This window comes from Acinonyx jubatus, chromosome C1 (genome assembly GCF_027475565.1).
Source record: "Acinonyx jubatus isolate Ajub_Pintada_27869175 chromosome C1, VMU_Ajub_asm_v1.0, whole genome shotgun sequence".
Lineage (NCBI taxonomy): Eukaryota > Metazoa > Chordata > Mammalia > Carnivora > Felidae > Acinonyx > Acinonyx jubatus.
The window spans coordinates 95669635-95686150 of NC_069381.1; the positions used below are offsets into that span (position 1 = coordinate 95669635).

The window sequence follows — 16516 nt, forward strand, 5'->3', positions numbered from 1 at the left end:
AGACAGTTAACATTTCATCAATTTGCGCTATCATCTGGCTTTGTAATGAAAGACATTAAAGAACAAATGCTGTTTGAGTATTTTAGGTTCTGAAAGTTAAACTTTTCTAAGTTTCAAAAAAAAGTTCAATCATGAGGGGAACTCGGTAATCTTTTGTAAGAATAATTACCCACTAACTTACTTGTTACATAAAATTAGATTTGAAAAATCAGATTTTCTTAAAATATTTTGTAGAAAAATTTTTAGGGGCCCTGGATAGCTCAATTGGTTAAGCGTGGGACTATTGATTTCCTCTCAGGTCCTGATCTCAGTGTTGTGAGACAGAGCCCGGTGACAGCAGGAGCCTACTTAAATATTCTCTCCCTCTCTCTCCCTCTCTCTCTCCCTCCCACCCTCTCCCTCTCCGTCTTTCTCCCTGCCCCTCCCTCACCTTCCCCCCCACCCCAATAAAATTTTTTAAACTAGTAGTACCTCTGATTGGTTGGATGTAAGTTGCACATGTTTATACAGGACCTTTGAAATGAAGAAAATGCTACCAAAAGATAACGATTTTGTTGATTATTCTTCTAGATTTGGTAATTGAAGAACTTTGGCTAAAATTTACCAGAAATGTAGTTGAACATCCTGTTAGTTGGTATATCCAAATACAAAAATGATTTTCATTATTCTTTTATTATTTTCATTATTGAAATATATTATGAAATTATTTTCATTATTATTTATTCTCTTAATTATAACGTTTCCTTTTCTTACTACTCTGGTTTTCCACCTTTGGGAAGATGTGCAAGGTATACTCCATTTAGGCAAAAATAACTCCCAGGGAATAGTTATTGTCACAAGCAGTCATTTTGTATCATTTTGTGCCACAACCACAAGTCAGATTTTGTGAAACACTTGCTATTGTAAAATCTGGCAATGCAGACATTCAGTTGAGATCCAATTCTTACAAATATTTTGAAGTTTCTACTTAAGTAGAATAAAAATAACTTCCAAAATGAAAAATAAGTCCATTCTAAAACTTTCTCATCCAGCATTCTCTACATAATCCCAAGTGACAAACTTATTTCCAGTTTCCAACCCAATGCAAATGAGATGAAAATGTAAAACTTCTGGCACTTCTTTGAATATGGCTTTTCTAATATTGCTATTAAACATTACAGTGTCTTCATTGTTGAAATTATAAATATGGAACACTTATTTTAGCTAGCAGTATTCCAGTAGTTTTATTTCCAGATGCACTTGCAGCTATATTCCAAAGTTGCGTTAAATATTCCAAGTCGCTGGTGGTTTCCTTGGTCCTTTAGGTTTTGAAAAACGATTTGCAAACCCTGGGAACAAAAATAAAATGGAAAAGTCTTTTAGTATATAGAAATGAATACTTAGATTTTAGAGCATGTTATAATGTATGCAAGTACATGGATTTTTTTTTCAAAACGTTAGGCAGCATCTTTGATCAATTAATAATAGATTATAAAGGCACAGTAATTAAGTTAGTGCATAAATGATAACAATACTAATAACATTTTAAATTTGTAGAACACTTATAAATTTACTCATGGTAATAATTAGATGAAGAACCCTGGTTATAACAATCTTTAGTAACTCAGCATATACAGTTGACCCTTGAACATTAGCTTACTGTAAGAATACAGCATATGATATCTAGATAGATAGATAGATAGATAGATAGATAGATAGATAGATAGATAGATATAAGATAAGCATAAAACTTCAGGTCAACAGTAGGCTATTAGTTAAGTTTTGGGAAATTTTAAGTTTTGCAGATTTTCAACTACATGGGGGTCAGGGGGGCATACCTATTCCCCAAATTGTTCAAGGATCGATTGTAATATCCTTTTCTTCCAAGTTTCTTTTTAATGTGTGTTTATTTTTGAGAGAGAGAGTGGAGGAGGGGCAGAGAGGGTGACAGACGATCCAAAGTGGGCTCCACACTGACAGCAGAGAACCCCATGCGGGGCTTAAACCCAAAAACCATGAGATCATGACCTGAGCCGAAGTCAGATACTTAACCGACTGAGCCACCAGGCTCCCTTTTTTTCCCCCAGTTTTACTGACATATTATTGACATGTAACATGTTCAATTTAGGGTATACAACATGATAATTTGATACATGTATATATTATGAAATGATTAGCACATTAAGGCTGGGTAAGACCTCCATCTCATATAAGTACCATTTTTTGTGGTGATTACATTTATGATTTACTCTAAACTTTCAAGTATAGAATACAGTACTGTATAATTACCATGCTGTATGTTAGACCCCCAGAACTTACTCATCTTACAGCTGGAAGTTTGTACCTTTTGGCCAACATCTCTTCATTTCCCCCAGCCCCTGGCAACCACCATTCTACTGTATATTTCTGTGAGTTTAGCTTTTTTAGATTCCACATGTAAGTGATACATACAGTATTTGTCTTTCTCTGACTTATCTCATTTCATGTAATACCCCCAAGTCTCATTCATGTTGTCTCAAACAGGATTTCCTTCTTTTTTATGGCTGAATAATATGCATATATCTATATCTATCTATCTATCTATATATATATATATATATATATGAAATGTATATATAACACATGTTCCTTATCCATTCATCTGTCAAGTGGAAACTTAGGTTGTTCCCATGTCTTGTGTATCGTAAATAACAGTGCAGTGAACATGAGGTGCAGATACCTCTTCTGAGGTAAGGATTTCACTTATTTTAGATAGATACCCAGAAGTAGGATTACCAGATCCTGTAATAGATCTATTTTCAATGTTTTGAGGAACTTCCATACTGTTTTCCGTAATGGCTACGCCAGTTCACATTCATACAACAATGTATGGGATTCTCCTTTCTCCACAGCCTAGCAAACATTTGTCTGTTGTCTCTTTGATAATGGCCATTCTGACACACGTGAAGTGATATCTCACTATGGTTTTGCTCTGCATTTCCCTGATGATTAGTGATATCTAGCATCTTTGCACACACCTGTTGGCCATTCATCTTTTTCCAGAAATATGTCTTTTCAAGTCCTTTGCCCATTTTTGAATTGTTTAGTTTTTTTGAGTAATATCTTATGTCTACATCTTTTCACCTACCACACATAAAAAAAAAAAAAACCTGGGAAATTTCAATTTCAGAAAAATAAGCACTATTGCTTTACAAAATTATTATATTAAACTCACTCATATTTCAGGTACCTTTGTGGCTCAGTCATTAAGCATCTGATTTCGGCTGAGGTCATGATCTCACAGTTCGTGAGTTCAAGTCCCACATCTGGTGAGCACGAACCCCCCCTCAGGTGAACACAAGCCCCACTTTTCTCTCTCTCTTTCTCTCTCTCTCTGCCCCTTGTGGGATTCTCTCTCTCTCTGCTCCTCGCTCACTTGTGCCCCCCCCAAAAAAAAAACAAAAAATAAAAAAACTCAGGTATATTTCTACTTCGGCCCAGGAAGCCCTCAATTTACTAAGATATTGTTTGAAAAGCTTAGGAAAATAAACTAATAAACAATCGTGAAAAGCTAAAGTAATCACTTTTATTTATCTGTCTCCTTCAAACATTCCTCTCTGCCCCCTCTCTCTCCTCAAAAGGAGGAGGACAAGGAAATTGTGCAGAACCAATGAAAATTGTTTCTGGATCCTTTCAAAAAGATTTGCAGGTTGATAACATCGGTTCTTTATCACTTTAGCAACATAGGACTTTTCTGTGATGAAGGTATATTTTCAAGGCACTCTGAAAATTAACAACTTTAGGCACTCAAATTGAACAATGAAAGCTTTGAAATGCAAGGGGAGAACAGAACATGGAAAACTAAAAATGTTCCTAAACCTTTAATTCCATCATCTTCCAAAATTGTGGGTATTGTACACCTTACAGAACTGATGAAAAGGTCAGATGAGATATTTCTTAAAGCATCCAGCACAATGCATGGCACATCATAAACACTCAAGTGTTGCTTCAATCAGAACCACAAAAAAAAAAAAAAAAACCAAAAACCATACCAGAACTAGGGAAGAAAAGGTGAGTATGGAAGAGAAGAAAAGAAGATAAAAACAAGAAAACTACTAATATTAAATTTAATAATGGTGATGATAAAAAAAATTGGGGAGAGGCACACAGCCAAGTTCATATACATTTTACTCCTCTGAGTGATAAAAAAAATAGAAGGAATATTTCAGGTTAAATAGCTTCACACAAATAGTCACAAACTCATCCATTCAGTCCAGGTAGCTTGACTGCAACCCAAGTAAACTGAGAATAGAAGTAAGAACATAATATGTAAGTACCAAGTATCTGAAACCTGAAAGAAATACCTGCATTCAGTCTTTTTCACTGATCAATTCTGAATAGTTTAGAACAATAGCAAGTTACCTTTTTTTTTTTTTTTTTTTTTTTACTGTTTATTTTATTTTTGAGAGACAGAGCATGAGCGGGGGAAGGGCAGAGAGAGAGAGAGAGACACACACACACAGAATCCCAAGCAGGCTCCAGGCTCTGAGCTGTCAGCACAGAGCCCAACATGGGGCTTGAACTCAGAAATGGTGAGATCATGACCTGAGCCAAAGTTGGACACTTAACCAACTGAGCCACCCAGGTGCCCCAGCAAGCTACCCTTTTTTGCATGTAGGCCAATTCAGAAAAAATAAAAATGCTTATAAACAGAATTTTTATTCAAAATTAAAAACTTTTGTATGTAAATTATTACTACAATTTATATTGCTTCCTTCATTAAAAAGAAAAAAGGGGGCGCCTGGGTGGCTTAGTTAAGTAAGCATCTAACTTCGGCTCAGGTCATGATCTCGTGGTTCGTGGGTTTGAGCCCCGCGTCGCACTCTGTGCTGACAGCTCGGAGCCTGGAGCCTGCTTTGGCTTCTGTGTCTCCTCTCTCTGCCCCTCCCCAACTTGTGCTCTGTCTCTCTATGTCTCTCAAAACAATAAATAAATGTTAAAAAACACAAATTAAAAAAAAGAGCCAGTGAAAGAGTTGTGCTTTTTAAGTAAGTAAATATTCAAATCTAAGCATATTTGAGAAGAAATATATTATGGAGGCAGCTCTTCAATATTTTATCTTCATATTAGATCACAGATTGTTGTAAAGTTAGATGGGTCATGAGTTACTCAAGTGGTATCACTGATGGAGAGAAAGGAAGGAAGGAAGGGAACATTTGTGTTCCAGGCAAAGTTTTGTATGTTTTTTCATGGGGTATATGATAATCTGTATGAATTTTTTAACTAAATGATTTCATAAGAATAGTAACTTCTTTGGGGCGCCTGGGTGGCTTGGTCGGTTAAGCGTCTGACTTCGCCTCAGGTCATGATCTCACGGTCCGTGAGTTCAAGCCCCGCTTGAACTCTGTGCTGACAGCTCAGAGCCTGGAGCCTGTTTCAGATTCTGTGTCTCCCTCTCTCTCTGCCACTCCCCTGTTCATGCTTTGTCTGTCTCTGTCTCAAAAATAAATAAACGTTAAAAAAAATTAAAAAAAAATAGTAACTTCTTTTTCTCTAACATTTTAAACCTTAGACAATATAATCTAGATAAAGATTTTAATGTTTATTTTTGAAAGAGAGAGAGGGCGCTAGTGGGGGAGGCGGTAGAGAGAGGGAGAGAGGGGATCCCAAGCAGGCTCCAAGCTGTCAGTACAGAACCCGATGTAGGGCTCAAACCCCAAACTGTGAGATCATGACCTGAGCTGAAACCAAGAGTCAAACCAACTGAGCCACCCAGGTGCCCCCAAATAAAATTTTTCAGCCCAAAAAATGTATCCAGAGATTCTAGTTGATATTTTGCCAAGGTGAAATGGAGACCATAATCCAGGTGTGGCCAGGGATTGCTACCTGTCTACCAGAACCTTTCCTTGGTTCTTCAGGAATAGAATTGTATTTCAGCAACTGCCCACCCAGTGTTACTACTTTTCCCAGCTACTCTTGCAATTTAGATGTAGCATATGTCCAAATTCTCAAGCTAATGTGAGCTGACACGATGTTGCCACTTCCAGGCCGATACCTCAAGACCAGAAGAGGAGATCTCACCTCTTAGATATTTTTCTCTTATCTTCTTGCTACCTGCAATCTGGATGTGGCAGCAACCCAATTCTGACCATACAAATAAGGACAATACCACACAGCAACAGTTCTCAAGGTCTTGTCCCAGGGTACGATGGGGGCTCCCAGATCCTTTCCTGGGGGAGGGGGAGGGAGGTCTGCTTTTTGGGTAATAATTTTTAGTAATTATAGCCTACACTAATTACTACATTCCTTACAAATATTTATAGTATATGTGATACTATCTTACATAGTATCATGAATTTGTCATATAGAATAAAAGGATGCTTAAAATAATATAAAATTATCATTTTTTCTTTTTTTTTTAATGTTTATTTTTAAGAGACAGAGGAGTGCAAGCTGGGGAGGGGCAGAGAGAGAGGGAGACACAGAATCCAAGCAGGCTCCAGGCTCTGAGCTGTCAGCACAGAGCCTGACGTGGGGCTCAAACCCATGAACCGTGAGATCATGACCTGAGCTGAAGTCAGACACTTAACCGACTGAGCCACCCAGGCACCCCATAAAATTATCATTTTAAGTTTATAGTTTATAGTTAGGGACAGAGGGGCAAACAATTCCTTTAAACTGTCAGGATTGTGCTTCAGCCCCTACTATAGAACGAGTTCTATAAAATTAGATAGCAAGTGTTGTTCTTATGACCACACTCATGTATTTTTTATAACTTTGATTAGATATGAACTAGAGTCTCATAGCATCTCAGAATTTCTTCATTTGGCTAGTCACACATTCATTTACTACATGGCAACATAATCATGTGGTTACCTAGCTTTATTTTCTGCTATCCTAGGCAATTCCATCCTAGGTAAGATGTTAAGAGGTAGCTAAGGTCAAAAATAAAAAGATAAATTGCATGGAAAAAAATATAGATATGAGGACCTATATATCAACCTTGAATCCTATTTAAAGTTCATACTACAAGATAAACATTTTTTTTTTTAACTGTGCTGGAAAATAACACGCATACCAAAATTCAGAAAGGAGCTGGAGCGATTTGACTGAACAGAGTCTGCAGGCTTGTTTGCTGGAGAAGAATTAGAGACACCTAGAATCAAAAGAAAAAAATGTAAGGGAAAAGATGAAGACAAACTCTGATTACTGTTTATCAGAACACGTAACTTGAAATATTTCCTCCAAAGTAATTAAGACTCCCAAATTAACATATTACTATAAAATACCACAAAATACAGATGCTTACTTACAAATGGGTTAACTCTTTTGTGTGTGTGTGTGTGGGGGGGTATCTTTTCTTTGCAAACAGATTGTATAGTAAAGCCCAACACTAAAGAAAATCACCAGAGTATTCAGGAATAACATCCATTACATTGTGAAACAGCTTTGGGGGGATTCAAATTGTGGCTTTTGATTTCATTTTACTTTGCACTCATCACTCTTAAGACACTTTTAAATCATTTGTTTTCCACATGACTTCATCACTTCATCTATGGTTTTTCTTATAGCATCCTTTACTCCTGGAATATCTTCACTCTCCAGCCTACCTTTTTCCCATTATAGAGGCCCAGAATCTCCCCAAAACATTATTATATCGCTTTGTTTCGCTACGTTAGCTACTAATAGATAGGCTTAAAAATATGTTTCTCGGGGCATCTGGGTGGCTCAGTCAGTTAAGCGACCGACTTTGGCTCAGGTCATGATTTCACGGTTCGTGAGTTCGGGCCCGCATTGGGCTTTGCGCTGACAGCTCAGAGCCTGGAGCCTGCTTTGGATTCTGTGTCTCCCTCTCTCTCTGCCCCTCCCCTGCTTGTGCTCTGTCTCTCTCTCTCTCAAGAATAAATAAGACACTAAAAAAATAAAATAAAATAAAAAATGTTTCTCTTCCCAGCACCCTAATATATTCATGTATCAATTTCTGCCCAATTTTAAAAACACTCCAATTTTCACATCATCCACATTTTGCACGTGCACTATCTAGCAGTGCAAAAAAAAATAATTTCAGGTTTGTATAAACTTTCTATAAAACTTTGTGTAAAAACAACATATGATTAGGGAGAAATTATTAAAAAGTCACCCTTTTTTGGTTTTCAACATTTTCAGTATGCAGCGTGAGGACTGCATCTATGTTTGTAAACACATGGCTAATGTTACAATTTGAGAAAAACCTCCCTCTCCCTGGAGGTACTTGAGTATGAGGCCCTGCGGGACATAATGAATTTTAATCAGATTCTATTAAAATATATATTTATAGGGGCGCCTAGGTGGCGCAGTCGGTTAAGCGTCCGACTTCAGCCAGGTCACGATCTCCCGGTCCGGGAGTTCGAGCCCCACGTCAGGCTCTGGGCTGATGGCTCAGAGACTGGAGCCTGTTTCCGATTCTGTGTCTCCCTCTCTCTCTGCCCCTCCCCCGTTCATGCTCTGTCTCTCTCTGTCCCAAAAATAAATAAAAACGTTGAAAAAAAATTTTAAAAAAATAATAAAATATATATTTATTGAATATCTTTTATGTGCCAAGCATTGGGCTAGGCGCTGAGGAGAGAGACACGCATAAGATGTGCATGAAGGTAAGAAAGTTGAGGACATATCAATCATCACCATAATGCATATGAGCTGAGAGCTGTATACATCCTTCAGAAAGAAAACAATTACGCCAAAAGGAGGGAGTATTGTCTTTTTTTATAACAGGAGATGAAAGATTCTGCAAATAAATATATCAAAGGGAATTGCTGCTTTGCATACTGGCTTGCCACAATTTGGTTTTTTTTTTGTTTGTTTGCTTTTTGTTTTTGGAAAATGGCATGCCATGTGGTTGAACTTGATATACTTGTAAGTACTTAGTTTTGTTATTAGGCTATTATATAAACAAGACTGATTATCCTATAATTTACTTTTTTCTTTTGTTTTAAATTTTTTTTCATGTTTCTTTATTTTTGAGAGAGAGAGAGAGAGACAGAGCGTGTGCAGGGTAGGGGCAGAGAGAGAGGGAGACACAGAATGCGAAGCAGGCTCCAGCCTCTGAGCTGTCAGCACAGAGCCCGACGCGGGGCTGGAACTCACGAACCGTGAGATCATGACCTTAGCTGAAGTCAGACGCTCAGCGGACTGAGCCACCCAAGTGCCCCAAATTACTTTTTTCATTTAATGAAATATCTTGGTTTTTTCCTATGGCAGCTTCAGTAGAATTGTATCATGTCACAGATACATTTATGCTGGCCTGCCCAGCGTTAATTCTTCCTTCTTCTGATAACAGAACTTGAGTTTTTCTTTAGGAAACCACCCCAGCCCAATTTTCAGCTTCCATACTTCTGGTGAAGTTGATTCTACCATTAGATCAAGGAACTGACCTATGACTAGGGCTAATTTTCAGTTGGTACATTGCCATGATCATAGCAGTTAGGTCTGACCTCATTCCTTACTGGTCAGTGTCCATTCTGATTCTGCTTAATCAGAATACACTGGCAATAATTGGTTCAAGGTTGGACAAATTAACCAAACCAACACAGTCAGGCCCAATCAGCAGCACTAGTCATCAGACTATTGCTTGAGCAACCAGGAAACAGCTCATTTTTTCCATCATAAGCCTGAAACCACATGGTAAAAGCCTGCCTATGAATGAGCTAACACAGAGTAAAACAAAGGTGGAGATATGGAATGAGATTGGGTCCTGATTATATCATTTGAGCTCTTGGTTACAGGCCAACGAATTCCCCTCTTCTGCTTCAGCTGGCTTAAGTTGGGTTTTCTATCACTTGCAACTGAAGGGTATCTGAGTAATTAAAAGTTTCCCACCAAAAGTAGGCATCAGGCATCATGGTTGATAGCTTTAATTCTTGTCACCCTATGATTCACTCTCCACACCGCAGCCAGAAAGATCTTTTTAAAAAACAGATCATGTGGGGCACCTGGGTGGCTCAGTCGGTTGGGGGTGGGAGTCTTGATCTCGGCTCAGGTCATGATCTCACAGTTGGTGGGTTTGACCTCCGCAATGGTGGCACCAAGCCTGCTTGGGATTCTGTTTCTCCCCCGATCTCTCTGCCCTTCCCCTACTTGTGCTCGCCCATGCACACACACGCCTATGCACTCTCTCTCTCTCTCTCAAAATAATAAACTTTATAAAAAAGAGAAAAAAAGCCAGCTCATGTAACATCTCCGCTTAAAGCTCTTCAACCATTGCACTTACAATAAACTCTAAACTACTTAACATGACCCATAAGGGTTTAACTACCGTCTCCCCCACCACCACCATCTTGTCAGTCACCACACTTTATTGCTCTCTCCTCATAATACCCTGCAGCTATGATGGCTTCCTCTCAGTTCCTACAACACACCAAACCCATGCTCGAGAGCTTCTACGTTTGCTACTCCCTCTATCTGGAGGGGTCCTCTCCCCACTTTTCTCCTGGCTGGCTGCTCCTTCATGTCTCAGGTTTAATCATTACTTAGAAAGGGCCTCCTGGACCACTCGTTCTAAAATAGATCCCCTTTGTTATTCTCTCTCATAATTACCCTCTTGGTTTCCTGCACAGCATCTATCACCATGCATTATTATGCATGTATCTGTGAATTTACTTGTTTAATGTCTGAATCCCTAATTGGACTTAAGTTCCACAGAGGGATAGCCCAATACCTATATACCATCATATACCCAGTGCCTTACAGAATGCCTAGCACTTAATAGGCACTCAATGAATATTCAGCGAATGCATGGATACTATGTTTAAATGCTGGCTTAAAACAACAGGTGAAGAATCCTTACTTTATCAAAATTAGAACCCGCTTTAACTACAGACCAGTTGGAGATCCAGGCTAAAGGGACAACATCTGGAATTCAAGAGTCATAAACCATCTGGAAGGGGAAGAGGACATTTTTCCCAAGTACAGGCAGATACATCTCAAGCTTCAGGATCAGTTTTAAGGGTCAGATATTTTAAGGGCCAGTTCTTCATTTAAGGACAAAAGACCAGAGGATAAAGGCAGCTGAGAAATTGAAATTAGCCTAGACCTAGAGAATGATCTGGGAGGTCTTACTCAGAAATAATACTCAGAGTCTCTGAGTATCTCACCACATATTGAATCTATGCCAACCTAAATTTACCTGAAGTGTCTGTGTCTTTGTTTGATATCTCCAAGATAGGGTTGGAGCTATATAAAGAGTTTCTTTTCTTTTCTTTTTTTTTTTTTTTTTAAGAAAGAAAATTGGGTGTTTCGTAAGCTGAGCTCTTCAAACTGGCTAGCTATTCAAGTCCGTCACTTCTTTGCTTTGGGCTATTTTATTTCCCCTGTTTTATACTACAATTTCCTCCGAAATGTTTAAATTCTCTTTTGACTCACATTAGAGGAAAGAGTATATTTCCCAATCATATTTTAGCCATCGTAGGTGAGAAATCTGTTCACTTCCAAGATCAGGTGTGGTGTCAATGAAAGCAGGTGAGCACAAGTCTATTGACAGGGAAGTAGAGTAAAAACTCAGAAGAAATGGGTTAGATTCAGCTATAAGCCTTCTTATGTAGGCGATACCATAAATCATGTTTTCTCAGTGCTCTTTGTCCCTCCCTCTAACACCGGTATAATACCAAATAGCTGTTGGGTCCTTGATGATTGACCAAGTGGATCAAATTTATAAAAAGTATATCACAATGCTTTATGTACTTTTAGTTGTAAATAAGGATTTCTAAGATAATCAGTTTCCCACAGTTTCAGGAGTTTTTCAGTTTTGTTTTCATTACAATATAGCAAAAAAAAAAAAAATAAGCAACAGACTTTTACTGCTAATAATACTTGGCAAAAATGGTAATGTGTCAATACTTTGCTTGTTTCGTTAAATCAACACATTTGTTTCACAATATGCTTTGCTGTGACTATTTTCAAAGAAAATACATCTGAGGTTAGACTGCTAGGAATTTTAAATAACACACTTGCATGACAGCATCTTAGGATGGGTAGAAAGTGCCAAATACCGTATTATTATTCCTGTTTGTTAAACAGAAACCCCTCCCCCCTCCTTACTCCCTTCCAATATTACCATTGTAGAGCCTAGCACAGTACAAGGCCTAGAGGTGATTGGTCTGATACGCAGGGCCCCAGCAAGGCCCTGTATAGGAACAATAATGTTAATTTTTTCCCAGAGTGGTTATATAAGGGGAAACTACACAATTGTGGAAGCGGTGTATGTATTCTAAAAAACAAGTATAAAGAAACTTACTCTTTTTCATGTTTCTCAAAATTTTCAAGCTCTACAAAAATGAAAAGGGAAACGTTAGCCTTCTCTTGTTTTCCTGTGAAATCCGAAATACTTTAATCAAGTAGAAATACAGACGGCAGTCAAAAGGATTAATTTCCTTAAAAATAGCCTTCAAAACACACAAAATTATTTTTCCACCTTGTTATTTGAATTCAGTGCAAAGCCTCCACTTGATTTTGTCTTGCCATTTTTCCCACCTCCATAAGAATCCCCCTATGTATTTCGAAAGAATGTTCTCAAAATATCAGAGGAAAAAGATGGGAGTTTCCACTTCTCTTCTTTATTAGGACCGTTCCAGAATCCTCAATGGCTTCTGAAGATAGCTGTGATACACAGCCATTCCCATTCTAGCCGAGAACTTTTGCTAAACGTATCCCCAACTAAATTTACTAAGGTCCACTCCATACTGTTACCATACCACTTCCTTCTCCCTCCACTCAGAAAACCCACTCAGCCTCCTTGAGGGTGAAGTCTCTAACTTATCTATTCCAGGAACCTGCCCAGATTTCTTCTTTTCTTCACATTGCCTCAGCATGTTTATTTTAATCTGTTCCATGGTATTTTGTTCTTTTTATATTTTCATGTTGTTTCTCAGATAGATTACCTGTAGATTACCTGTAGTCTTTTCAATGGCAGGTAGATATCCTTTATGATATTTCTGTTTTCCTAATACATAATGAAACTGTATTCTTCTATATAATACATATTTAATACATTATTTTTTGGACAATTTCTGTTTAAATTTTTGAAAATAAGTCATTCATTTATGATTCAAAATATGGTAGTAAAAAATGCTCCCATCTTGGTTCTCCATCCACCCAGTTTCTAACACTCCCCCCACAGATAAACATTATTGTTAGTTCCTTATGTATCTTTCCAGAGTCTCTTATGAACACATATTACAAATATAGACCGTATTTTCTACCTTTTAAAGAAAAGTTAATAAATTATATATAAATACACTGACAGAGTCCTCATTCTTTTTTTTAGCTATATAGTATTTCATTATATGCATATACTTTGATTTATGATTTATTTAATCAGTTCCCCTAATGATTATCAGTCTTGTCTTTCCAAATCAGCTGCTCTTTTTTTATTTTTTTTTTAATTTTTTTTTTCAACGTTTATTTATTTTTGGGACAGAGAGAGACAGAGCATGAACGGGGGAGGGGCAGAGAGAGAGGGAGATACAGAATCGGAAACAGGCTCCAGGCTCTGAGCCATCAGCCCAGAGCCCGACGCGGGGCTCGAACTCCCGGACCGAGAGATCGTGACCTGGCTGAAGTCGGACGCTTAACCGACTGCGCCACCCAGGCGCCCCCCAAATCAGCTTCTCTTATAAATAATCTAGTTTCCCTCTTGATTCTGGCAGCCGGGGAAAGGTGGAGGGTATGAACACCGTCAGAAATGGAAAGCCTCTGGCATGTTTCTTAAAACTCCCATCTTCTTTACCTTAGTCCTTGTGAAACTTTTTCCAGGAGTCTTCAATGTCTGCTTTGAAGATGTTGAATTTTCCATGGTGTTAGGACAGCTAGTAGAATAGGTCCGTATAGACTGAGCCTGCATACCTTAAAAAAAATGTTTTGTTACATAGCTTTTTAAGCCTTTGGGCTATGTATAGGTATATATTCGGTAATTCTTAGCTTTGCTTTTTTATGCATTATTTTTACAATACATTTTGGGGTTTTTTTTAATGTATTATTTTTCTCTTGTTTAACCATTCTTTATGCCTTTTCAATTTAGGTCCATTTTATTGTTAATCTGTTAGAAGTCTCATTTTTATAGCTTTTTTGAGAGGAATGTTCATCCACTTACAATCTTCGTCAGCAAGAAGGAAGGACTCCAGGGTTCTTTCAGGGAGTGGAGGTGGGGGAGGAGAAGACCGATCTTGATGTAGATCTGTGATAAGAGAATACAAACAAAACAAAACAAATCCATCAATCAAAAGTTATAAGTCAAAATCCCTTTTTGGTGTTGTATAACTTTTCCAACTTTTCAATATGAACCCACAACAAGCAAATAAAAAATGACCAAACAATAACTGGAACCTCAAGAATTTTGTTCTTCTAGTTTTTTAGCCAAGGAGACTATGATTCATGAAAAACTTTTAGCTCACGTAGAAAAGTATTTTTCCAGGGGCACCTGGATGGTTCAACTGGTTAAGCATCCAACTTAGGCTTAGGTCATGATCTCATCGTTCATGAGTTTGAGCCATGCATCAGGTTCTCTGCTGTCAGCACAGAGCCCTCTTCAGATACTCTGTCCCCCCCCCCCCCGCCTTCCCCTCCCTCCACCTTCTGCCCTCCCCCTTCCCCTTTCCCTCCCCCCTCTTTCTTCCTCTCCCCCATGCTGTCTCTCTCTCAAAAATAATAAACATTTTTTAAAAAGGGGGGGGGAGAGAACAGTATTCTTCCAAAGAAATTGAACTTAAAATTAATCAAGCTTCTAGTTCTACCTACCATTTTACATAGAATCCTGGGGATAGAGTAGCATGCTATATAAAACCATGAGAATACAAACAGGGAAATCTGGAATATCTGCAGTCTTTGACAAATGACCCATGCTCTTCTACAAATAAATGGCATGAGAAAATATAAAAAGGAAGGAAAACTGTTACAGATTTTAAAAGACTTAACGAATCTATAAACCAAATGCAGTGTGTAGTCTTTGAATCCATATTCAAATGAACCAACTGTAAAAAAAACATTTTTGAGACAATTTGAGAAAATTGAATAAAATCTGGATATTAGATTAATATTAAGGAATTATTGTTCATTCCATTGGTGTGATAATGCTATTATGGTATGTTTAAAATGTGTTTGAGATTTTCCATGATGTAAAGAATTTTAAATAATAGAGCTATTTTCCCACAAAGTGAGGCTTAAAGATACAAATGGTGTATAATATCATACAGTACTGAGTATAATTATAGTAGTGTCTTTTTTTTTAAATTTTTTTAACGTTTATTTATTTTTGAGACAGAGAGAGACAGAGCATGAACGGGTGAGGGTCAGAGAGAGAGAGGGACACACAGAATCTGAAACAGGCTCCTGGCTCTGAGCAGTCAGCACAGAGCCCATCGCGGGTCTCGAACTCACAGACCGCAAGATCATGACCTGAGCCAAAGTCGGCCGCTTAACCGACTGAGCCACCCAGGCGCCCCGTATAGTAGTGTCTTTTGAAAATGAAAATGTGGTTCAAGGCTAGAGTTTTACCTGTCTCTAGTCTTTGGGTTCTTTAGCCTTAGGATTTGTCTCTAAATCAAGTTCTCTTGTTTATTTTTATATGCTGGATGATATGCAAAATAAAGTACACTGCTTATTTCCAGCTCCTAGTGCAATCCCTAGCATATAGTAGGCACTTAATAAATATTTGATAACTACCCTGAAGTCGCTTATCATCTTCCAGATTGCCATTAGGGAACACACTGAGAACTAAAACGAACTTTCAGTGAATGATATCCTGCCAAATATCTTCCTAAAATACCATTTTCATCTTATTTCTACCCTGATGAAGAACCTACAATGCTTATTACTTGTCGCATTAAACTGAAATTCTTCTGCCTAGCTCTATGTGTGTATGATAGAATACGCATAACAAAATTTGCCATTAATGACAGTGCATTTACAGTGCTATGCAATCATTACCACTATCTATTTCCAGACCACTTTCATCACCCTAAAAAGAAACTCTGTACCAATTTAGCAGTCACTCCCCATTCTTCCTGGATTAGATTGGCTACCATGAATCGGCTTTCCCTCTGTATAGGTTTCCTTGACTTGGATATTTCATCTGTCTAACTTTAAAATCCTTCAAAACTGGGGGATGCCTGGGTGGCTCAGTCGGTTAAACATCCGACTTCGGCTCAGGTCATGATCTCACAGTTTGTGGGTTCGAGCCCTACGTCAGGCTCTGTGCCGACAGCTCAGAGCCTGGAGCCTATTTCAGATTCTGTGTCTCCCTCTCTCTCTGACCCTCCCCTGTCCATGCTCTATCTCTCTCTGTCTTAAAAATAAATAAACATTTAAAAAAAACCTTCAGAATTGGAGCGCCTGGGTGGCTCAGTCGGTTGAGCAGCTGACTGTGGCTCAAGTCATGGTCTCAAGGCCGGTGAGCCCACATCAGGCTCTGTGCAGACAGCTCAGAGCCTGGAGCCTGCTTCGGATTCTGTGTGTTCCTCTCTCTCTGCCCCTCCCCTGCTCGCACTCTGTCTCTCTCTCTCTCTCTCTCTCTCTCTCTCTCAAAAATAAA

General features: G+C 38.3%; 1 protein-coding gene and 1 long non-coding RNA gene across 3 annotated transcripts in view; one reads left to right on the forward strand and one right to left on the reverse strand.

Annotated features, from left to right (window-relative positions):
- LOC113599183 (uncharacterized) overlaps window positions 1–16516 on the forward strand; it is a 52527-nt gene that overhangs the window by 1932 nt on the left and 34079 nt on the right. The window lies entirely within an intron of this gene.
- Window positions 442–16516, reverse strand: part of PTPN22 (protein tyrosine phosphatase non-receptor type 22) — a 59730-nt gene continuing 43655 nt past the window's right edge. For both annotated transcript variants that reach the window (XM_053214628.1, XM_027058310.2), the window contains 5 exons: window positions 14081–14164; window positions 13718–13833; window positions 12227–12257; window positions 7037–7114; window positions 442–1328 (listed from right to left, as the gene is read on the reverse strand). In XM_053214628.1, coding sequence (XP_053070603.1) covers window positions 1264–1328; window positions 7037–7114; window positions 12227–12257; window positions 13718–13833; window positions 14081–14164 — 374 coding nt within the window. In that variant the 3' untranslated portion in view covers window positions 442–1263. The remainder of the gene's footprint in view (window positions 1329–7036; window positions 7115–12226; window positions 12258–13717; window positions 13834–14080; window positions 14165–16516) is intronic.